The sequence below is a fragment of the Oratosquilla oratoria genome, chromosome 6, assembly GCF_046742065.1.
Source record: "Oratosquilla oratoria isolate Oo_2021 chromosome 6, ASM4674206v1, whole genome shotgun sequence".
NCBI classification, from domain to species: Eukaryota; Metazoa; Arthropoda; class Malacostraca; order Stomatopoda; family Squillidae; genus Oratosquilla; species Oratosquilla oratoria.
The window spans coordinates 51,550,876-51,575,100 of NC_134782.1; the positions used below are offsets into that span (position 1 = coordinate 51,550,876).

Consider the following 24,225-nt stretch of genomic DNA (forward strand, 5'->3'; position numbering starts at 1 on the left):
CATAGCATCAGATGCCTAATGTATGATGCATCACATTACTTGCATTATAAAATAGTCACTGCTGTGTTACTCATTCTCTTTCACTCAGTAATAATAAACACAGACAACATGATCAAACCAGTTCAGAGAATTCAGGGGCCTTTGAGCTACTACAGCAAAATATAATCAAGATGCTGACTCTGGCATTCTCACCTATGCGCTCGTGCATCATGATGCTTAAATAGGCGACATCATATTGAAGAGGTTAATACTGCATACCATGCAGTCAATATATTTTTTTATATATACAAAGTAAAAATCATGACAACTTTAACCTGAACACACTGTCCACACTGGAGAGGTCAACCAAGGTTGGAAATAGGGAAAGGAGAGGGACAATAAAACAAAAGACTGGCTCAAATTGATAAAAGGCAACTTGCAATTTTTATCAGAATAAACATGAGAATCTAAAGGAACAAACTGAAAATACAAGGAATAAAAACAATGGTCCATATCTTGGGCTGTGTGTGACTTGTTCAATGACACAAAAGAACACTTGATACCTGTTAAGAAGTTTACCAGGGCAAATCATTATAATGATGTGGTGCAACTCTTTTACTGCTAAGCAGGAGGCCCTCTCCCTTCCCTCTGACCCAAGAGTCTCCTACCAGCTTGGCTTCCTCTTCCAATGCAGTCTCACTGACCATCACCAAAACCAATGTTCCGTAAACAGCCTTCATGATGAAGCCAATACCCTAACTAAATATCAAGTATCCCAAACCTTCAAGTGAATTTGTAGCAATCTAGCTCAATCAAAATGTTTACCATGTTTGTATCCTTGCAAACCACAACATTACAATGTTTTCCCATCAGCTGCATTTGTAACTTCATAACAATGATGAATTATGTCACCAAAATGCAAGTTCAATTTTTTTATTTTCATGAAATCTGCCTGAACATTATTAAGATTTAAACACTTAAACTTTCATATAAAAGATAAATCAATAAAAAATATAATGAAATGGAAATGATAAATTGAAGGGCTGTAGCACTTCCTCAAACATATAAGGTTTGTTCATACCCCAAACCTTTCAACTTAATAAGATGGGATGTAAGAAAGAGATGCCCTTTCTACAAGTGGAAATGAGACATTGTACATACATGTATGCCTATGTGCATGCCAGTTATAGCTTCATCCCAAGGTAACAACTATTATCCAATCAATTATTTCCCCTTTTCTGTTCTTCCCCACCCCCCCCAGTTTTCAGTTGCTTTGGCCCCTCCCTGAATAAAAATCTTGTTATTTTGTAAATGATGATGGTACTGATGAGGTATTGAAGTAGAATGAAGAAATGGCTCTTCCTCCTTGCCCAGGAAAATAACAATACAAAGAAAAATAGTCATTTCTGTCTGTGGATGGGGATACTGAGCAGTTTTGCACACTGCCTACCTATTGACCATCACCCAGGAACAGATGATGCATGCTAACTTTTTCACTTTCTTTATTTTATTTCATATATATTTTTTCTTTCTTCTTCTTTACAACAATTCTATTACCCAGACAGATCATTGTGATCATACATATTCTGGTCATAGAGTTCAGCTTTGACTAGTCTTCCTCCAAAGAATCTGCCATTTAGGGCATCCCGGGCTGCTGTAGCTTCTGCAAGGAGAAAGAAAAACTGTCCTTTAGTCCCTCCTAATCCAGTCTATGCAGTTAAACTCTCAATTTCTGAAAAACTATAGAAGTATGCTGAACCCAGCTTAAAAACATGTTAGAACAATGGCCCCACCTAAGGGCAATTATTGGTTATACTGGTTCATTTTCCACCATATATGTTTGTATGTTTTCTACTACACTTCCACATTTCTCACTCTATCAAGATGGGTTGCTCAAAGAATGCGGAGATGGTTTAGGCATATGGAGAGACTGAATGAAGACTAACAAAATGAATGTGGAAAACAAAGGTGGATGGAATGAGCCCCATCTGCTCTTCCCTTTGCCATCCTTACCTTGTATTTTTGCTTTTCATACTTCTCATATGCTTCCCAAATTCTACCTTGCAACCAATTCTCATACTCTCACTTCTCTTCTACCATTGCCATCACTTCTTCATCCCACCATTCAATACCTTTCATTCTGTTCCTTTCCACCTACCTCATGTGGGGATGGAATAGGTGGGAGTGGATTACCTTTGTTTTTGGCTACCTCCCTTGTAAGGGGAAAAGGCAATTGGTATATATATATATGTACTTGAAACAAACTAATTCTTCTTCTATTCCTACTTCCCCTTTATCCCCCACCACCATCCACCTTTCTCTCAGCTTCTGGTATTCTTTCAACAACGAATTGCAGGTTAGCAAATCATTGTAAGGCCAATGGATGGTATTTGTCAACATTTGGAAAGGATTTTGGCTCCTAGCTGAATCCCTCGAGTGAGAAGTAGGCATCCTGCCCCCCTAAAGTACCTATCATTAGTCACACAAGGTGTGTAAATGATGGGGAAATTTCATACATACATATACCAAAATGGCCTTTTCTCCCTTAAGAGGGGTTGGCCAATGGATATTTTTGGTGGGCAAATACTTTGGAAGGGCCAGGACATGATTTAAACAAGATAAATCATGCAAAAATAACATACCTTGGGAACTGGAAAATTCGACAAATATTTTAACTATGATTTCGGCATCTTCTTCATCAGACTGTCTTTCTTGATAAATGATAACATGATTAACAGCACCATATCTCCCACATTCTTCTGTGATTTCCTCCTGTAAGAGCTCATCCACATCTTCTGTGCCCACCATGTTTCTTAGTATAACCACACATGACTGCAAATAAATAAAGGTTATCCAAATTTGTTGTCACAAAATTCAAGTACAATCACAAATACTAATGTTTGTCTGAAATATGGTTACTATAGTCACACATAATGTTCTAATACCAAAGGTCTTGTCTGTTCTGTAAATTTTTATGTGGATATGAGGGGGGGGGGAGGGCTTGAACATACCTCTGTTTTACGCATTAGTTTTTGCATGACTAGGTGTCGTGCACTCTGACCCTTGATAGACATAGTCTCCTGTTGGTGTAGAGTTTGTGGTTCACTGTCCTCCATCAGCTTCTTTGCCAGCTCCTCCTGGTGACTGGCCTGTCGCTCTTCCTGTGAGGCGGCTGCTGATAGGGATGTAGGTGTGGTGGTGGTGATTGCACTGTTGGTTGCTGTGCTCACAACACTACTCGTTAAAGGCAGGCTGGTAATCACTGTTAGTATGGAATGGGAATAGCACTTGTTAAATACATAAAACAAATTCTTTATTGTTTCATAATTTTATTAGATATTTAGATTTGTCTTACTCTTTAGAATATACATCGCTTCAAGGTTGCTTCTGGGTTCTTGAGAGCAACTTACCTTGAGACTGTGAACTTGCAACTAAGGTTGGGGGCAAAGCAGTTACAACCCCTACAGGAGGAATACTGGATGAACTGCTTGAGGTGCCATTGGTCTGCAAAATGGGAGATGAGTTGGCCGATGACTGTGACATTGTGCTAGTACCCGACACTATTGAACCAACTGGTGGTGGTGGCTGGGGTGTACTGTTAGTGCCACTGATTCCCCGCACAAGATCGATGGCACTGGTAGCTAGGGCATCCATAGCCTGGATTTTGGCGGTAGCCGCTGCTGCTGCTACTGCTGCTGCTGTTGGCATTGCTGTGGGAGCTGACAGTGGGCCCTGACAAAAAAAAAAAAAATAAAAATAAATAAAACAAAATAGTGACAAGTCCAAAGACAATTATATCATAACCATCTTGTCATAAACTATATTGTTTCATTAACCCCTTCCATACGGTGCCGCACACGTAGGCGTCATGGACTTAGATCTCGGTGGCAGCAGCCAATGCCAGCCGTACGACGTGTCGTAATAATACTCGCATCATAAAATATAGTCACCGCTTATATCGATCGTTCTCTCTTCACCCGTGAATTTTGATAACCATAGAAAATGCGATTACAAAAGAATTAGAAAGAATGTCATTATGGAGGGGCGACTACAATAAATATAATCAAGACGCTGATATGGCAGCCTCGCGAATACACTCGCTCCCCATGACGCCTACGTGTGCGGCACCGTATGGAAGGGGTTAAAGCTGAGCATCTAATGACTCATACTCACATGGAAGGATCCTGGTGGAGTGATGGCTTTGCCAACCCTGAGGTACTGTCCACCAAGGTCAAACAGATTCATGGAGGCAATTGCTTCTTGTGCAGACTGGGAGTTGTCATACTCAATAAACCCATATCCTTTATGTTTTCCAGGGGTTGTTCCAGGAGTTAATAAACAATGCTGCAAATTTCAATCAATTGATCAATCAATCCATTGCTATAATTCTCCTTGCACAAGTTCCATACCCTCTGAGACACCAGTAACAAATTTAAAAATTATACAAAATGTATTAAAAATATATTTAGGAGCATCCAATATGTCTGTACTAATCCCTTACATAATCAAAAATGTATAAGTAAGAATCAGTCAAGACAAAAATTTGTGCAACTGAAATACCATGCTGTCTTACAGAAATTATCTATGGATGCTGGGATCAGTTCAATATATATCAAGCAACAGTTGTGCCAACTGTTTGAGTAATGGAAATGAGATCTGGATGATGAACGTAAGAAGAAAGTCATGTGGAGGCAATGATAATAATCATAATGGTTATCTTGAGTTTAAATTACTAACCCATGGTGGCTAGCAGCTGTACTTAACTCTCCCACAGATTGCCTTGGGTTAAAAAATTGGATTTACACTGTGCACCCTTCAACAGATGGCAAGTGTAGCCTTCCCCCAACATGGATGCAAGAGCTTTCTTGTTTCCGACACTTGCAATGGTGATCACAGCAAACTAAAAAATTAGCTTTGATGACCACTGAGGCAATTGAAATATTAACTCCATTACAGCTATACTGACATAGCATTAGTAAAATGTCATGAACAGTAATGATTACCACTTAATAACAGATGATTTGTAGTCAAAACATCAGTAAAACATGCATTCCTGTATATATATATATTCACAATCAATCTGTACATTAGATTGTGAACACACACACACACACAATCATCAGGTTGATGGCAAAGATTGGAACTCCAAAGGGAAAAAAAAAAAAAAAGCTTTCAACGACGTGGGAGTATCTGTGTTGCATTAGCTTGTGGTGTAGTGGGCAGGTGAAAAGGAGAAGGGGAGGGATTATTGAGGAAAATGGAAGAAAATGAGGAAGGGGACAAATGGGCCCCGAATGTCAGTAGGAATGTAAACAAGAGATGTGCAGACGACACAGGTGAAGTCGACCAAGTAAAGGTATTAAAATTAGAAATATAGATAAAAGCAGCTCAACAGAAAATGGAGATAATTATTTCTATGGACTTATTGAGGGAGATGACAACCTCCCCATTAGCAAGTCTAGAGGAAAAACAAAAATAAATGAATCATGGGAGGTTAGGTTTACCCAACTTGCACTAATTACACAGAGCTGATAAATTGGAAGAGCTAATGAAGAACCAAAACCCAAATAAATAGGGGGAATTAAAAAGGAATAATAAAGAGAATGAAGAGTCCATAGCAAAAGAGGTAAATGTTTGGAAAAAGGTTCAGGAGGATAGCAAAATTGAATTTAGTGATATAGTAAAACAACAAATAAAGGAACACATTAAGGACACAGTTATTAAAGTGATGAGAGAGGAGAATATAGTAAGAGACTTAGCTGATAAAAAGAAATGTATAATTATATTAGGAATGGAAGAGAAACATAATCCAAATAGGACCACAGGAGTAAGAGATGAGAAGGAGTGAACAAGGTACTAAAAATATTTCAAGAAGGTGAACAGGAAATAGGGAAAGAAATTGAAGAAATATATATATTGGAGAAATACAGTATAGACAAGACCAGACCAATTAAGGTTAAATTCATGTCACAAACGACAGCAGGGAATCAAATACAGGAAAACTAGCAAAAAGTGATCAGTACAAACAGGTATGGATAAAAAGAGATGAATACTGACAAAAGTAAGAGAAAACAAAAAGAATCAAAGCTAAGGAAAAAACAAGAACAGAACTAAGAGAAATTCTACTGGAAAGTAGTGGATATGAAAGTAAGGAAATGGTTCATAGGAGAGAAAAACAGAAGGGAAACAGAAAACAGGATGGAGGAAACAGAAAATTAAAAGTGTCTTTCACAAATATAGATGGATTAATAACAGGCTTGAATGAACTGAATGATTACCTGAAGTAAAAGGAACCTGATATAATGGGAATTGTGGAGACAAAATTGAAAGGTCCATTACCACCCAACAGTGTAGGACATGGTGTATATAATTATTGGATTAGAAACAGGTAAAACAAGGGGATGGAGTTATGTTCCTAAGGATATAAATGTGAGGGATGTTACATATGGAAAGAATAGAGTGGAAATGATTATGACGGAAATAGACAGGAACAAGAAGAACAGGAAGTTTGTGGTAAATTATATACCTCCTAAAATGGCTTTGTGGGAAGAGAGAGAACACAATAATATGTTAGAAGACCAGTGGCGGCGCCAGGGGGGGCTTTAGCCCCCCCAAAAAAGTGGCCAGCCCCCCCATTAGCCCCAACTGAAATGAGCAAATTGAAAATTTAAAACACTCATTGAAACAATTTTATTAAGTGGAATTTTTAATTGCCAGGGCTAAAGATTTGTCAGCCATCAGTGCTAGCCCTACCATTAACCCCCTCCCCTTCTGAAATGAGGATAATATATGTGTATTATCATATTACTATTAGCCCCCTCCCAAAATTTGCTCAGACCCCCTTAGCCTCCCCAACTAAAAATTCCTGGCGCCGCCGCTGTAGAAGACACAAGGATAACACTAAATAAGATAATGGAAGATGGAGAAATATTTATAATGGGTGACTTTAATTGTAAAGAAATCTGCTGGGAAGAGATGACAGTAAAGGGTGGAGATGACCTATGGGGAAATGTACTACTTGATATGATTATAGAACATACAACAACACAATGGATACAAGAGAATACTAGGTATAGAAATGAGGAAGAGCCATCAAGACTAGACCTAATAATCATGTCAGAACCTGAAATAGTTGACAAGATTGAATATAAGACACCACTAGGTAAAAGTGACCACATATTAGATGAACTGGAACTAAATGAAGAAAAATTCATATGAAAAAACGAACAATACAGAAAGGGATGAATGATGTATGGAATATTTTTTTTTTAATAAAATGAATTTTTTTTTCTTCAAAAAGCAGACTGGGAAAGGATATACAAAGAGGAAACAACAGTAGAAGAGAAAAGGAAAAATTTTACAAAAATTTATAAGGAAGGAGTGGAAAAGTATGTTCCAAGACAAAGACAAGAGAAAGGATATGTAAAATGCTGGTACAACAAAAGATGTAGAGTTAAAAGATAAAAGATATCAAGTTTTTTCCAATCTTCTTTCAATGAACTGCTTATTTGACTATGTATTTTGTCTGTTAGTTCATTCCTGCATTTTCTCAAAATCTAGTTTGTCATTTCATCTGGTCCATGCGATTTTCTGACATCGAGATTACTCAAGTGATTCATTATTTCATTCCTTGTTACTTCTATCTCTTTCATTGGGGGGGGACTTTCTCCTCCCACTCGACATCTCTTATTTGTATGTTCTCCCTCGTAAACACTGATTTAAAATGCTTCTTCATAATTTCTGCCATTTTTATTTCCTCTATGTATTCAACTCCTTCTCATAGTTTCTCTAATTCGTTTGTTTTTCAGTTTGTTTACAAATCTGTAAGATAGTTTTGGTTGATCTTTACATTTTTCTAAGACATTTTTCGTATTTTCTCTTTTCTTCTCTGCACACTTGTACATATTGATTTCTATAACCAATATACATTTTCAATTTTTCTGGTCTTTTGTCTTTTTTCCATTTTATCCAAGCTTTATCTCTTTTGTCTTTTAACTCCCTACATCTTTTGTTGTACCAGCACTTTACATATCCTTTTTCTTGTTTTTGTCTTGGAACATACTTTTCCACTCCTTTATAAATTTTTGTCAAAATATTCCATTACTCTTCTACTGTTGTTTCCTCCTTGTGTATCCTTTCCCAGTCTGCTTTTTGAAAGAATTCCATAATTTTATCAAAATTTGTTTTTCCATACATCAATCTTACCTTTCTATACTGTTCGTTTTTCTCCGTGTATTTTTCTTCAATTAGTTCCAGTTCAACCAATATGTGGTCACTTTTCCTTATTGGTGTCTTATATTCAATCTTATCCACTATTTCATTTTCTGATGTGACTATTAGGTCCAGTCTCGATGGTTCTTCCTCATTTCTATACCTAGTATTCTCTTGTATCAATTGCGTCATTGTATGTTCTATAATCATATGAAGTAGTACATTTCCCCATAGGTCGTCTCCACCCTTCACTGTCATCTCTTCCCAGCAGATTTCTTGACAATTAAAGTCACCCATTATAACTATTCTTCCTCCATCTTCCATTATCTTAGTGTTATCCTTGTGTCTTCTAATATATTTTTGTGTTCTCTCTCTTCCCATGAAGCCGTTTTAGGAGGCACATAATTTACCACGTACTTCCTGCTCTTCCCATCCCTGTCCTCCACTTCCATCATAATCATCTCTACTCTATTCTTTCCATATGTGACATTCCTCACATTTATATCCTTCTAGTCAGAAACACAACTCCACCCATTTGTTTTACCTCTCTGTTTCTTATCCAATAATCATATACACCATATCCTACACTGTTGGATGGTAGTGGACCTTTCAATGTTGTCTCTACAATTCTCATTATGTCTGGTTCTTTTTTCTTTAGGTAATCATAGGTAATAATTCAAGCCTGTTATTAAGCCATCTATATTTGTGTAAGACATTTAATTTTCTGATATTTCCATTGTGTTTTCTGTTTCCATTTTTCTCTGCTATGAACCATTTCCTCACTTTCATATCCACTACTCTCCAATAGAATTTCTCTTTTTCTGACTGTTCTGTTCTCGTTTTTTCCCTTAGTTTCTAGTCTTTTTTTCTCATCCTCTCTTTCCTCTTTATTCATCTCTTTTTATCCATACCTATTTATATAGATCACTTTTTGCTCGTTTCCCTGTTTGTGCTAAGATATTCTCTGCTGTTATTTGTGACCTGAATTTAACCATAATTGGTCTGGTCTTATCTGTATTGTATTTCCCTAGTCTTTATATTTCTTGTATTTCTTTCCCTGTTTCTTGTTCATCCTCTTGAACTACTTCTAATATCTTGTTATCTTTTTCTTTCTCCTCTTTTACTCTTGTAGTCCTATTTGAATTATGCTTCTCTTCCATCCCTAATATATATTTATTTTTATCTGCTAAGTCTCTTACTATATTCTTCTTCTCCCTCATCATTTTAATAACTGTGTCATTAGATTGTTCTTTCATCTGTTGGTTTACTATATCTCTAAATTCAATTTTGTTGTTCTCTTGGATTTTTCTCCAACCCTGTGCCTCTTTTGCTATGGACTCTTTATTCTCTTTATTATTATTCTTTAATTCCTCATTCTCATCCTTTACTTCTTTTAACTGTCTTTTTAATTATTCTGTTTCTTTATTTAGGTTTTGTTTCTCTTTCTTTAGTTCTTCAAATTTATCAACTCTTTGTGTAATCCATGTAAGTTGACTGAACCTAACCTCCCACTGTTTGTGCATGTTCTCTAGTTTTTCCTTTAGACTTGCTAATTGGGGGAGGTTGTCATCTCCCTCATTAAATCCATGGAAATAATTATCTTCACCTTCCATTGCACTGCTCTTACCTATATTTCCAATTTTTACATTTTTACTAATGTCTTCGACTTCACCTCTATCATCTGTGCACCTCTTGTTGACATTCCTTCAGACTTCTGGGGCCTGTTCATCCCATTCCATTTTCTTCAGTAATCCCTCCCTTTCTCCTTTTTCTTCACCTTACCACTACACCATGAGCTTTCCTCTTCCCTTTTAATACAACAAAGGTACTCATCGTTGAGATCCACGAAATTTTAAGTTTTCCTGCAGTTCCAAACTTGTCATGTATTTACCTAGTTGTATTACATGGGAAGGGAGCTATGCTCATAGTGACCCCTCTTTGTATCTTTCAGCATCAAGTTTTTTTCTTAAAATCTTAATTAGTATTTGCACACACTGCTTATCTAAGTTATTCCAGACATCCAGCACTCGTGGGAAGCTATTCTTTTTCTGATCTCTTCTATAGTTATCCTTTTTGAGTTTCTTTTCATGACCTCTTGTTTTTCCAGTCATTTTTTTTAGTAAATCATTACTATCAAGGATTTCCATTCCTTTCATGATTCTAAATATAGTCAGTAGATCACTTCTTTCTCTTCTCTGCTCCAATGTTGGTAGTTCCAATTTTGATAATCTTGGTTTGTATGTTAATTTGGAAAGAGCTGGTGCCAACTTTGTTTTTGCTCTCTGTATTCTTTCTAGTTTCTTTATATTATTTTTAGTACTGGGTGTGCATAGTGTCGCTGCATATTCCGGTTTTGGTCTAATCAATGTAACTAATATTTTTTTAATCATTTCTCCATCCAAGTAATCCAATGCCATTTTCGTTGACCTTAATAGGTTGAAGGTTTCTCCGACTATTTTGTTTATATGTTTATCCAGTGTCATGTCTTTGCTGATTATTACTCCAAGGTCCCTTTCTGAGTACACTTTCTTGATTTCTTCTTCACCAATTTGATCATTTTTTGAAATTCTATTTTTACTTTTTCCAAACTCCATTATGCTTCACTTCTTAATATTGAAGTTCACTTCCCACTTTTCAGTCAATTTCCAGATTTTGTCCAGGTCTGATTGTATTGAATCAGTCCTCTTCTGTTCTTACTTTCTTCAATATTTTTGCGTCATCTGCGAAGAAATTCATATAACCTTCAACTCTTTCATCCATGTCATTTATGTATGTGGCAAACATGATTTGAGCCAGCACTGACCCTTGTGGAACACCACTTATCATTTCTTCCCATTTTGAGTATTTGTCTCTAATTACTACCCTCATTTTTCTCCCAGTGTGTGTGTGTGAGAGAAAGAGAGAGAGAGAGAAAGAGAGCAGGGATGGGAGAGAGGGAGGTGAAGGGAGAGATTGACTGATTTATGAGATTTTTGGCTTGAAGGCCAAATGCTGGAGCAGCTAAGCCATTCAGTGCAGGGAGAAGGGGGAGAGAGGAAGGGGGAGAGAGTGGGAGAGCAAGAGAGAGGGTGTGAGGGAGGGAGGGGGAGAGAGGGAGGGAGAGAGAGAGAGAGAGAGAGGGAAGGGGGAGAGAGGAAGGGAAAGAGAGAGGAATGGGGAGAGAGAGAGAGGAAGGGGGAGAGAAAGAGGAAAGGGGAGAAAGAGAGAGGAAAGGGGTGAAAGAGAGAGAGAGGGTGTGAGGGAGGGAGAGGGAGAGAGGGAGAGGAAGAGAAAGGGAAAGAGAGAGGAAAGGGGAGAGGGAGAGAGAGAGAGAGAGAGAGAGAGAGAGAGAGAGAGAGAGGGAGAGAGAGAGGGTGAGTGAGAGGAAGGGGAGAAAAAAGAGAGGAAAGGGGAGAAAGAGAGAGAGAGGAAGGGTGAGAGTGTGTGTGTGTGTGTGTGAGAGAGAGAGAGAGGGAGATGGGGGGAAGGGGGAGACAGAGAGGAAGAGAGAGAAAGAGAAAGGGAGAGAGAGGGAGGGTGAGAAAAAAGAGAGGAAGGGTGAGTGTGTGTGTGTGTGAGAGAGAGAGAGAGAGAGAGAGAGAGAGAGAGAGAGAGAGAGAGAGAGAGAGAGGGGGGGAAGGGGGAGACAGAGAGGAAGAGAGAGAAAGAGAAAGGGAGAGAGAGGGAGGGTGAGAAAAAAAGAGAGAGGAAGGGTGAGTGAGTGTGTGTGTGTGTGTGAGAGAGAGAGAGAGAGAGAGAGAGGGGGGGAAGGGGGAGACAGAGAGGAAGAGAGAGAAAGAGAAAGGGAGAGAGAGGGAGGGTGAGAAAAAAAGAGAGAGGAAGGGTGAGTGAGTGTGTGTGTGTGTGAGAGAGAGAGAGAGAGGAAGGGTGAGAGGGAGAGAGAGAAAAGGGGAACGAGAGGGTGAGAGGAATAGGGAGAGAGAGAGCGAGAGAGAGTGAGAGAGAGGAAGAGGGGAAGGGGGAGAGAGAGAAAGAGAGGAAGTGAGAGAGGAAGGGAGAGAGAGAGAGAGAGAGGAAGGGGGAGAGTGAGAGTGAGAGGAGAGTCCAAGTTCAAAAATCAAATAAAGTCTCCAACAATATGAGGGGAAAAGAACTATCTACCTTCTACATAAGATTTTTTTCTCTTCCTCACAAGAGAAGTGGCTATCCAAGGCATGTACCCATCTCCAACCCATCCATCCCACACCCATCTGATTCCCAGTTCAAAAATATCTTGCCTCCTTCTGGAAGGGAAATTTCTGTTCCCTATCCACTGCCTGGATGCAATGCAGCAAGACATCCACAGCAGCAGGGCCCAACAGCCAAAGCTGGTTTACCCCAACCACTTCAAAACTACCTGGTCACACTCATGAGTAAACAGAGAAGATGAAAAGAAATCCCTTCTTGTCACATCAGTTGATCACCCATTCACAAACATTCTCCACTCAATCCTGTCCGTCCACTGCCTTTTCCCTTCCCTGCTCAGCAAATATTCACTGTGAACTTGAGGCTTCCCCTTCACCCCATCCATCCATATCATTCTAAGTCTTCCCTTCAGATTCACTTCATCCAATCATGCTGCCTCTTCACAAAACACATTCTTTGCTAGTCTTTGTTCATTCTTTCCACATGCCCAAACCATCCCAGTATTCTTCTTTCATCAATTCTATCTTCCAGCTCCCTTTCCAACTCTGCTCTATGCTTCACCTCCATATTTTTCACTTTCTTCATCTTTGTTACCCCACCCTACTTCTGAAACGCATTTAAGTTTCTTTCTGCATCCCTTATATTTCAAGTCTCTACCCCATAGAGTATTGCACACACAATCACACCTTCATACAGTCTTCTCTTTGCCTCCATCCCTAAATACTCATAACACTTTTCATTCCACCTGCTCAAGATATTTACTTACTTCCCTCACTCTACATTTTACCTCTACCCCTACTCCATTCCCTGAAAAAGAACTGCTATAACAAAAACATCACAAAACTAATAAACAACAAGAAGAAAAACTGGAGAAAACATACAAGATAGGAAAACAAATAGCAAACAAGTGTGGAGAACTATAACACCATAAAAAATAACACCCCTTACCCATGAAGGATCTGGAAGAACCCAAGGAAATCTACCACCACTGGAACAATGGCTTTGAAATACTTCTATGGAAGCCTCACCCCAGAAAGCTTCAGTACCTCTGCTCACTCCAGACAACCATGAATCAAAGAAACATGTAATAATAAAATTAAGCTGCCAAACCCTTTGCTGAAAAGAATTGAAAAATTCCAGGCCTCAATTTTGATACTCACATGACCTTGAGCCCACATGTCAAAGACCAGTCAGTGAAAATCAACAAGAAAATAAACACACTAAATCCCTCTCACAAGCATAAGCTTTGGACAACAGAAGGAAACTATTCATACCCTATAGGTGGTTCTTCAGAACTTCACTCAACTACAATTCCACAGCATGGTTACCACAAATCAGAAAACATAAGACACCCTACAAACTATACCAAATAAAATATTGATAATATTAACAGGATGCACTAAAATCACCCCATAAAACATCTGCACACAGAAAGTGGAATCCTCTCCATACAATACATGAAAATGAGAGGTATACATCCCGTTACATAAGCACAATTAAAAGCACATTCACATTCAGATCATATAACAAACTCTTCCAGATAAACCACTTAACTACCTACTCCATCAAACACCCTCCCTTTCCCAAAAGAGAGATGAGAAAGACAGAGAGAGGGGTAGGGAGAAGACACACACACACGTAGGTCGAAGTGACAACGAAGTTTGGACTCGGAATTTTTTTGTACAATTTTCATGGATCTCATCGACAAGGGAGTACCTGTGTTGTATTAATAGGGAAGGGGAAAGCTCATGGTGTAGTGGGAAGGTGAAGAAAAAGTAGAAGGGGAGGGATTACAGTGAAATATGGAAGGAAATGACGAATTGGCCCAGGAAGTCGGACAGTATGTCAACAAGAGAGGGGCAGACAACGGTGGTGAAGTCAGAGAGATTAGTAAAAATGTAAAAATTAGAAATATAGATTAGAGCAGCACAATAGGTGAAGATAATTATTTCCATGGATTTAATGAGGGAGGAAATGACAACCTCCCCCGACTAGTAAATCTAGATGAGAAACTAAAAAAAAAAATGAAACATGGGAGGTTAGGTTTCACCAATTAATGATGCTAGTTACACAAAGAGTTGATAAACTGGAAGAACTAAAGAAGAATTAAAAACCTAACTAAAGAAATACAAGAATTAAAAAGACAGTTATGAGAAGTAAAGGATGAAAATGAGGAATTAAAGAGGAAAAATAAAGAGAATAAAGAGTCCATAGCAAAAGAGGTAAGTGGTTGGAAAAAAGTACAAGAGAACAATAAAAATTAATTTAGAGGTATAGTGGAACAGCAGATGAAAGAACAAACTATGGACACAGTTATTAAAGTGATGAGGGAGAATATAGTAAGAGACTTGGTGGATAAAAAGAAATGAGTAATTATATTAGGAATGGAAGAGAAGTATAATCCAAATAGGACTACAAGAATAAAAGAAGGAAAAGGAAAAAGTAAATAAGATATTAGTAGTTCAAGATGAACCAGAAACAGGGAAAGAAATACAAGAAATATTTAGACTAGCAAAATGCAATACAGATAAAACCAGACCAATTAAGGTTAAATTCAGGTCACAAGTGGCAGCTGAAAATATCTTAGCAAAAACAGGGAAACTAGCAGTGATCAATATAAACAGGTATGGATAAAAAGATAAATTAATAAAGAGGAAAGAGAGGATGAGAAAACAAAAAGACTAGAAGCTAAGGAAAAAAACGAGAAAAGAATAGAGTCAGAAAAAGAGAAATTCTATTGGAGAGTAGTGAATATGAAAGTGAGGAAATGGTTCATAGCAGAGAAAAACAGAAGGGAAACAGAAAACACAATGGAAGTAGCAGAAAATTAAAAGTGTCTTACACAAATATAGATGGCTTAATAGTAGGCTTGAACAAACTGAATGATTACCTGAAGGAAAAAGAACCGGACGTAATGGGAATTGGAGGCAAAATTGAAAGGTCCACTACCATCCAACAGTGTAGGACATGGTGCATATAATTATTGGATTAGAAACAGGGAGGTAAAACAAGGGGGTGGAGTTCTGTTCCTGACTAAGAAGGATATAAATGTGAGGACTGTCACATATGGAGAGAATGGAGTAGAGATGATTATGATGGAAGTGGAGAACAAGGATGGGAAGAGCAGGAAGTTAGTAGTAAATTATGTGCCTCCTAAAATGGTTTCGTGGGAAGAGAAAGAACACGAAAATATGTTAGAAGACACAAAGATAACACTAAATAAGATAATGGAAGATGGAGGAAGAATAGTTACAATGGGTGACTTTAATTGTAAAGAAATCTGCTGGGAAGAGATGACAGTGAAGGGTGGAGACAACCTATGGGGAAATGCACTATTTGATATGGTTATAGAACATACAATGATGCAATGGATACAAGAGAATACTAGGTATAGAAATGAGGAAGAACCATCGAGATTGGACCTAATAATCACATCAGAACCCAAAATAGTGGACAAGATTGAATATAAGACACCAATAAATAAAAGTGACCACATATTGGTTGAACTGGAACTAAATGAGGAAAAATACATTAAAAAAACGAATATAGAAAGGGAAGATTGATGTATGGAAAAACAAATTTTGATAAAATAAGAGAATTCTTTCAAAAAGCAGGCTGGGAAAGAATACACAAAGAGGAAACAACAGAAGAGAAATGGAATATTTTGACAAAATTTTATAAAGGAGTGGAAATGTTCCAAAACAAAAGAAAGAAAAAGAATATGTCAAGTGTTGGTACAACAAAAGATGTAGGGGGTTAAAAGACAAAAGGGATAAAGCTTGGATAAAATGGAAAAAAGACAAAAGATCTGAAAAATGGAAAACATATACTAGTTATAGAAATGAATATGTACAGGTGTGCAGAGAAAAGAGAAAATACAAAAAAGACCTGATAACTATTCATAGAATCATGAAAGGCATAGAAACTATTGATAGAGAGGATCTAATAAAATAGGATAGTAGAAATACAAGAGGACATGGAAAGAAAATCAAGAAAGACAGTTATAGAAGAGACCTGAAAAAGAACAGCTTTCCCCACAGAGTAATATATATTTGGAACAAGTTTGATGAGAAAGTGTGTGCAAAAACAATACACAAATTTAAAAATAGTGAAGGCAAAATTAAGAGGTCCAATACCATCTAATAGTGTTGGACATGGGTTATACAATTACTGGATTAAAAACAGAAACGAGAAACAGGGAGGAATCATGTTCTTAGCCAAGAAAAACTTGAGCGTGACAAAGGTTACTGAGGGTAAAAACAATGTAGAAATGTTCATGATAAAAGTTGAAGACAGAGACATGAAAAGTTGAAAGTTTGTGGTGACTTATGTGCCCCCAAAAATGGGCTCTTGGAAAGAGAATGAGCATTCAAAAATGTTAGAAGATACAAGGCAGGAGATGATCTATGGGGAAATGTATTACTGGATAGGACCATGGAACATACAATGACACAATGGGTCAATGAAAATACCAGATACAGAAGCAATGAAGAACCATTGGGACTGGATTTAATATTAACAACAGAACCTGAAATTGTAGATAAAATTGAATACAAAACACCATTTGGAAAGAGTGACCAGATACTAATACAGGCTGAACTAAAGGAAGAAATATATATGGAGAGAAATGAAAAGTACAGAAAAGGAAGATTGATGTACAACAAAACTGACTTTGGAAAACTAAAATTCTTTCAAAATGCAAATTCAGAAAAAACATTACTTTGAGTAGACTAAAGTGGAAGAGAAATGGACAATCTTGATGGAAATCTATAATGAAGGAGTGAATAGGTACGTACCAAGACAAAAATAAGAGAAGGTGTATGTTAAATGCTGGTTCAACAGAAGATGCAGTAAGGCAAAAGACAAGAGAAATAAAGCTTGGAAAAGTTGGAGAAATGATAAAAAAACATGGAAAATGGCAAATATAATCTATAGAAATGAATATGTAAAAGTGCACGGAGAGGATAAATGGAACTATGAAAAAGACAGAAAAATGCAAGGATCAACCCAAACCATTCTATAGATATGTGAACAGTAAACTTAAAAACAAACAGGAAATGGTGAAACTATGCCAAGGAAATATAGAATACACAGATCTAGAAATGGGTGAAGATATGAACAATCACTTCAAGTCGGTTTTCACTAGAGAAAAAGTACAGCATTGGAACAAAGGAAGCAAAGTGCGATCTACCCCCATGAGGGAAATACATACATACATATACCAAGGCTTTTTCCCCCTTACAAGGGATGTAGCCAAAAAGGAAAAGGCATTAAATCATTCCCACCCATTCCATCCCTGAATACACTCCACACCCTTCCACCCTCCCTCTTATCTTAGCACCTCCTGGATGACGGGTCATCCCTGCACCTTGTCCACTGCCCTGGGTCAGAAGCAGTGTCGCAAGACACAGCACATCCACAGCAAGGCCGCTTCATTAAATCGGCGACACCCCCTCTCCGTCCCCCCCCTGCATAAAAGGAGAAGACAGGGAGAAAATAATGGAGCAATTAATGAACCTTGACATTAGGAAATTGCATGGCCCAGACAGAATTGCAAACTGGATACTAAAAGAATGCAAAGAACTAATGGACAAAATATACAACATATGATGCTCAGTTAAAGAAGGAAAAATACCAATGGACTGGAAAAATGCCAACACTGTACCTACCAATATATAAAGGAGGAAACAATGAAGAACCAACTAATTACAGACCAATCCCCCTAACAAGCACTGTAGCCAAAATTTGTGAGAAGATTATCAAGAATAGATGGGTAAAACACCTGGAAGAAAACAATATAATAAACCCAAGACAATTTGGATTCAGACAGGGAAGATCATGTACTACAAATTTAATCTGTTTTTTACTCGAGACTAATAGATATAATACAAGAAAGGGATGGATGGGCTGACTGTGCTTTCCTAGACTTACAGAATGCCTTTGACAAAGTACATACATACATATACCAAAGGCTTTTTCCCCCTTAACCAGGGGGTAGCCAAAAAGAAAAAGGCATAGAAATCACTCCCACCCATTTCATTTCCCATATATTCCACTCCCCTCCACCCTCCTATCTTAGCACTTCCTGGATGATGGGTCATCCCTGCATCCTGTCCACTGCCCTGGGTCAGAAGCAGTGTCGCAAGACACAGCACATCCACAGCAAGGCCGCTTCATAAATTTGGTGACCACCCTCTCTGTCCCCTCATGCAAAAAAGGAGAAGACAGGGAGAAATCCCTTCCGGCTGTATAAATTTTTTTCTCATACATACTTCCTCACCCCCCATCCCCCACCCACTCACCCTCATCTATACACAACCCTTCTCCATTCACCCCTATCTTCTGTCCTCTCCAATCCTTCCTCTACACACATTCCTCTCTTTTGTAAAGCCCCTTTTACCCCATCAATCCATCTCATCCTAGGATGCCCCCCTCATATTCACTCCTTCCACACTTCTTTTACTAATCTTTCTTCACTCATTCTTTCCATGTGTCCAAACCATCCTAATACTCTTTCATCAACCCTATCTCCCAGCTCCCTTTCCACCCGTTCTCCTCCTAACCTCCTCATTTCTCACTCTTATCTAGCCTAGTAACCCCTATCATACTTCTCAGACATTTCATCTCAAACACATTCAAACTCCTCTCTTCCTCTCTCATGTTCCATGTTTCTGTCCCATACATTGATGTTGGTACACACTCCTTTGGGGGAAAAAAGAAGAAGAAAAAAATAGGAGGGATACAAGGCAGCCTAATAAACTGGATGTAAGATTTCCTGAATAGGAGAAAAATGTGAGTAGTACTCAGAGAAAAGTATCCAGGTTGGAAGGAGGCGATTAGTGTAATCCTGCAAGGATCTGTATTGGCTCCGATAATGTTTGCTATTTATGTGAATGACATGGATGGTGTGGAATGTTACACAAGCTTCTTTGCAGATGATGCTAAATTGTTGAGGAAAGTGAAAACCGAAAGGAAATGCAAATCCCTACAGAGAGACCTGAACAAGGTTTGGAAATGGAGTCAGAAGTGGGAAGTGGACTTCAACATCAAGAAATGGAGTTTAGAAAAAAGTAAAAAAAGAATATCAAGGATAATATACAATTGTAACTAAACAGGTAAAAAAACTGGGAACTAAAAAAGACCCGAGAGTAATTATCTCAAATGACACTGATAAACAAATAATCAAAATTGTCAGAGAATCCTACAACTAAGATCAATGAAAGTGGCATTTACCTATTTGGATGAAGAAATGATTAGAAAAATATTAGTCACATTAATAAGGCCTAGACTGGAATATGCTGCAGCATTATGGTCACCCAGTACCAAAAAGAATGTAAAGAAAATTGAAAGAATACAGAGAATGACCATGAAAATGGCCCCAGCACTTTCAAACTTGTCATATGAAGAGAGACTGGCTAAATTGAAATTACCAACTTTCGAACAAAGAAGAGAGAGGTGACCTACTGACCATCTATACAATCATGAAAGGCATGGAAATACTTGACAGAGAAGACTTAGATTGGGACAAGAGAAACACAAGAGGTCACAGAAACTCAAAAAGAATAGTTATAGAAGAGATTTGAAGAAAAACAGTTTTCCACACAGTGGTGGACACCTGGAACAAACTGGATGAAACAATGGTGTGTGCAAAACCCATACACAAATTTAAGAGCAAACTAGACACTGCGAGATACAAATGCAGGACACCATGTGCATAGCTCCCCTTCCCATAAGATACAACTAGGTAAATAAGTACACACACACACCAATGACACTAAATAGAAACCTTTCTGCAAGGGTGTGATGTTTAAAATTTAAACCACTGAATCTTTCCTTGAGGGGTAAAGAAAAATTGTATATTCACCAAACTTTCACAGAGAATGAGCATAAATAAATAATTCAAGTTGCATATTTCCTTACCCAATTACTAGAGTTCTAGTTGGAGCCCTCCTCCTCCTCCTCCTCCCAGACCCTCTTATGCCTTGACTTTTTGTCAGAGGAACAGAGTGGGGGAATCCTCAGTCCCCTCACTCCATCACATTTATTCATCTTCTATGACACATAGGACATGGTGACAGCATTCTTCTCCCCCCCTATCACAGGGGGATCAGAGAAGGAAAAGGTAAGGTCATAGACATGATAAAGAATAGTTTCAAAGGGCTAACATAATGGAAGGATAGTAGTCATACAAAGGCATCTCATTGTTCTAATACATGAGAAAGATGTGTGGCTCTGGTTCATACAGGTAACCCAGTACCTATATGAAATGTGTTCTGTGCATTCACGTGTGTGATCTTATAAAATTGTTCACATGGTCAGTAAAATGGCAAATGGACCTCAATGTCTCAATGTGCAGTGATAAACATAAATTTACACAACCCAGAAAGCACATATAGCTTATATAATACCTTTTTAGAGAGAACTGAGTGTGAGAGAGACTTTGGAGTGCTAGTAAGTCCTGATTTTAAATCCTGGAAACAGTGCATTAGAGCAGGAATAGCTAACAGAACATTAGCTTGCATTGCTATGACTGTTACAAATAAAAGTGGAGAGGTAGTTATCAAACCATCTGGTGTTAGACACATCCTTGACTATGTGGTACATTTTTGGTCACTATCCTACAGAATGGATATAAAATCACTAGAATCAATACAGAGGAGAATGTCTAAAATGATACACAGGGTCAGAAATTTACCTTACTAGGACAGGTTTAGGCATCTTAATTTACACTCTCTAGAAAGATAAAGTGCAGGGTGATCTAATAGAGGTGTTCAAGTGGACCAAGGGCTTTAATAAAGGTGATGTAGACAAAGTCATCATATTAAGATAACAGGGCATGGCAGTAATGGATTTAAAGTGGACAAATTTAGACTTAACCTCTACAATACAATGATAACTACATAGGTGTCATGAGGCATGAGTAGGTATACAAGGATGCCATCATTGGCATCCTGCTTTTATTCATTTTGTAGTTGTAGCTGAGTGACCCCTGTATTCTGTGAACAAGCTTGATCACATTTTTTGCTGTTATAAACATTCAGGGTGAAAGAGAACAAGTAATATGGCTGTAACTTTATATTTCATAATGCATATATTGTGATGTGTTCCACTCATACTGAAGAGGTTATGATTGAAATGGGCAACAACTGGTTTACCAACAGATGGAATAGACTTAGTAACCATGTAGTGAGAGCTGAAACTATCAGTTGTTTTAAGAGAAGGTTAGATAACTTTACAGATGGGGATACTACATGGTAATGGACATGAAACTGCCTAGTATAGACCTTCTGGTCTCTTGCAGTTCCTTCTTTCTTATGTTCTTGTGTGTGTGTGTGTGTGTGTGTTACCATGGTCTTGAGTCATGTGTTGAATTCATGATCAACAACTATCACCCTGATGAGAGCTTAGAGCACATACTTGGCCCAATATATGAGTAATGCTGTGACTTCACACACACAGAACCCTAACTCCTTGCCCACCAGGGTTGGAGTGCCAGATGGAGGTGCATCAATGCTGATTTTTTTTTCAACCCTGGGCAGGACCTGAACATGGATAAATGAATTAACAGTCAAGAATGGTACCATTGCACCAATGGTTGTGTATGTGCATGTGTACATTTGTGTGTCATTCATTTTCATTGTCCTGGTCCTCTCATGAAGAAGACCTGTGGCCTTCAGGAAAGTGAAATAGGATGGGGTGAGGGGGTGTATGTATATGTATATATGCATAAGTGAACACACGTACCCGTGTTCTTATTAGCATATGTATATATGTATTTACCTAGTTGTATTTTATGGGAAGGGGAGCTATGCTCGTGGTGTCCTGTCTTCATCTCTCATTTTATCTAGACTGTTTTTAAATTCGTGTATCGTTTTTGCACACACCACATTTTCATATAATTTGTTCCAAACATCTATTACCCTGTGGGGAAAGCTGTTCTTTTTCAGATATCTTCTATAACTGTCTTTCTTGATTTTCTTTCCATGTCCACTTGTATCTCTACTATCCCATTTTATTAGATCCTCTCTATCAATAGTTTCTATGCCTTTCATGATTCTATAGTTATCAAGTCTCCTCTCTCTCTTCTTTGCTCTAATATCCGTAGCTCAAGTTTTGCTAGTCTCTCCTCATATGATAGTTCTGAGTGTTGGTGCCAATTTTGTAAATGCTCTTTGTATTCTTTCAAGTTTTGTTATACATTTTTTTTTTGTACTTGGTGACCACATCGTCGCTTCATACTCCAATCTTGGTCTTATCAAAGTGACTGGTATTTTCTTCACCATTTCTTCATACAGGTATGTAAATGCCACTTCGATTGTTCTTATTGAATTATAAGTTTCTCCAAAATTATTTATATGTTTTTCTGGGGACATGTTATTCATAATAATGACTCCCAGGTCCTTCTCATTTTCTAACTTTATTATTTCTTCCTCTCCCAATTTATATGATCACCACTATTTTTTTTTGCTTCTTCCAAATTCCATTATACTACACTTCTTAATATTGAATTCAATCTCCCACTTCCTACTCCATTCACATACTTTACTGAGATCACTGCAGCAACTCACAATCTTCTACAATGTTCACTTTTTTCAACAATTTTGCATCGTCTGCAAAGAAGCTCATATAACTTTCAATTCCTTTAACTATATCATCAATATATATAGCAAACATTAATGGGGCTTGAACTGTTCCTTGTGGAACTCCACTAATCACTTCATCCCAATTAGAGTGTTTGTCTCTTATCACCACTCTCATTCTTCTTTCACGCAAGAAGTCTTCCATCCACTTCAGCAGTTTGCCCTGTATTCCTCCTGAAGTTTCTAGTTTCTTTAGCAACTTCTTATGTGGCACCATATCAAAAGCTTTTTTCAGGTATAGAAATGCACAATCAGCCCATTCATCTCTTTCTTGTATTACATCTATTAGCCTTGAATAGATATACATTAAGTTTGTGAGGCATGATTGTCCTTGTCTAAATCCAAATTGCCTTGGATTTAGTACTTTTTTTTTTTTCCCAAATGCTTTACCCATCTAATTTTGATGATTCACAAATTTTAGCTATTGTACTTGTAAGAGAGACCGATCTATAGTTAGTAGGGTCTTCCTTGTTTCCCCCTTTATATATTGGTACTATATTTGCTCTTTTCCAATCTTCTGGAACTTTTCCTTCTTTCAATGAACTGCTTATTAGACTGTATTTTGTCAGTTAGTTTATTCCTACATTCTCTCAAAATCCAGTTTGCCATTTCATGTGGTCCATGCAATTTTCTGACATCAAAATTACTCAAGTGATTATTTCATTCCTTGTTCTCTTTCATAGGGGGGACTTTCTCCTCCCACTCAATATCTCTAAGTTGTATGTTCTCCCTTACAAACACAGATTTAAAATGCTTGTTCATAATTTCAGCCATTACTATTTCCTCTGTGTATTCAACTCCTTGTCATAGTTTCTCTAATTCTTGTTTATAAGTTTGTTGTTCACAAATCTGTAAAATAATTTTGGTTGATCTTTACATTTTTCTATGACATCTTTTTTGTATTTTCTCTTTTCTTCTCTGCACATTTGTACATATTGATTTCTACAACTAGTATATATTTTTCATTTTTTAGGTATTTGTCTTTCCATTTTATCCAAGCTTTATCCCTTTTGTCTTTTAACTCCCTACATCTTTTGTTGTACCAACACTTTACATATCCTTTTTCTTGTTTTTGTCTTGGAACATACTTTTCCACTCCTTTATAAATTTTTGTCAAAATATTCCATTTCTCTTCTACTGTTGTTTCCTCCTTGTGTATCCTTTCCCAGTCTGCTTTTTGAAAGAATTCTCTTATTTTATCAAAATTTGTTTTTCCATACATCAATCTTCCCTTTCTATATTGTTCATTTTTTTTCCATGTATTTTTCCT

General features: G+C 37.6%; 1 protein-coding gene across 11 annotated transcripts in view; it reads right to left on the minus strand.

The window, feature by feature from the left end:
• Positions 1-391: 391 nt before the first annotated feature.
• The window catches only part of hfp (Poly(U)-binding-splicing factor hfp), a 119,160-nt gene continuing 95,326 nt past the window's right edge, over positions 392-24,225 (minus strand). For all 11 annotated transcript variants that reach the window (XM_076186951.1, XM_076186956.1, XM_076186955.1 and 8 more), the window contains 5 exons: positions 4,153-4,323; positions 3,390-3,711; positions 2,991-3,241; positions 2,622-2,811; positions 392-1,642 (listed from right to left, as the gene is read on the minus strand). In XM_076186951.1, coding sequence (XP_076043066.1) covers positions 1,533-1,642; positions 2,622-2,811; positions 2,991-3,241; positions 3,390-3,711; positions 4,153-4,323 — 1,044 coding nt within the window. In that variant the 3' untranslated portion in view covers positions 392-1,532. The remainder of the gene's footprint in view (positions 1,643-2,621; positions 2,812-2,990; positions 3,242-3,389; positions 3,712-4,152; positions 4,324-24,225) is intronic.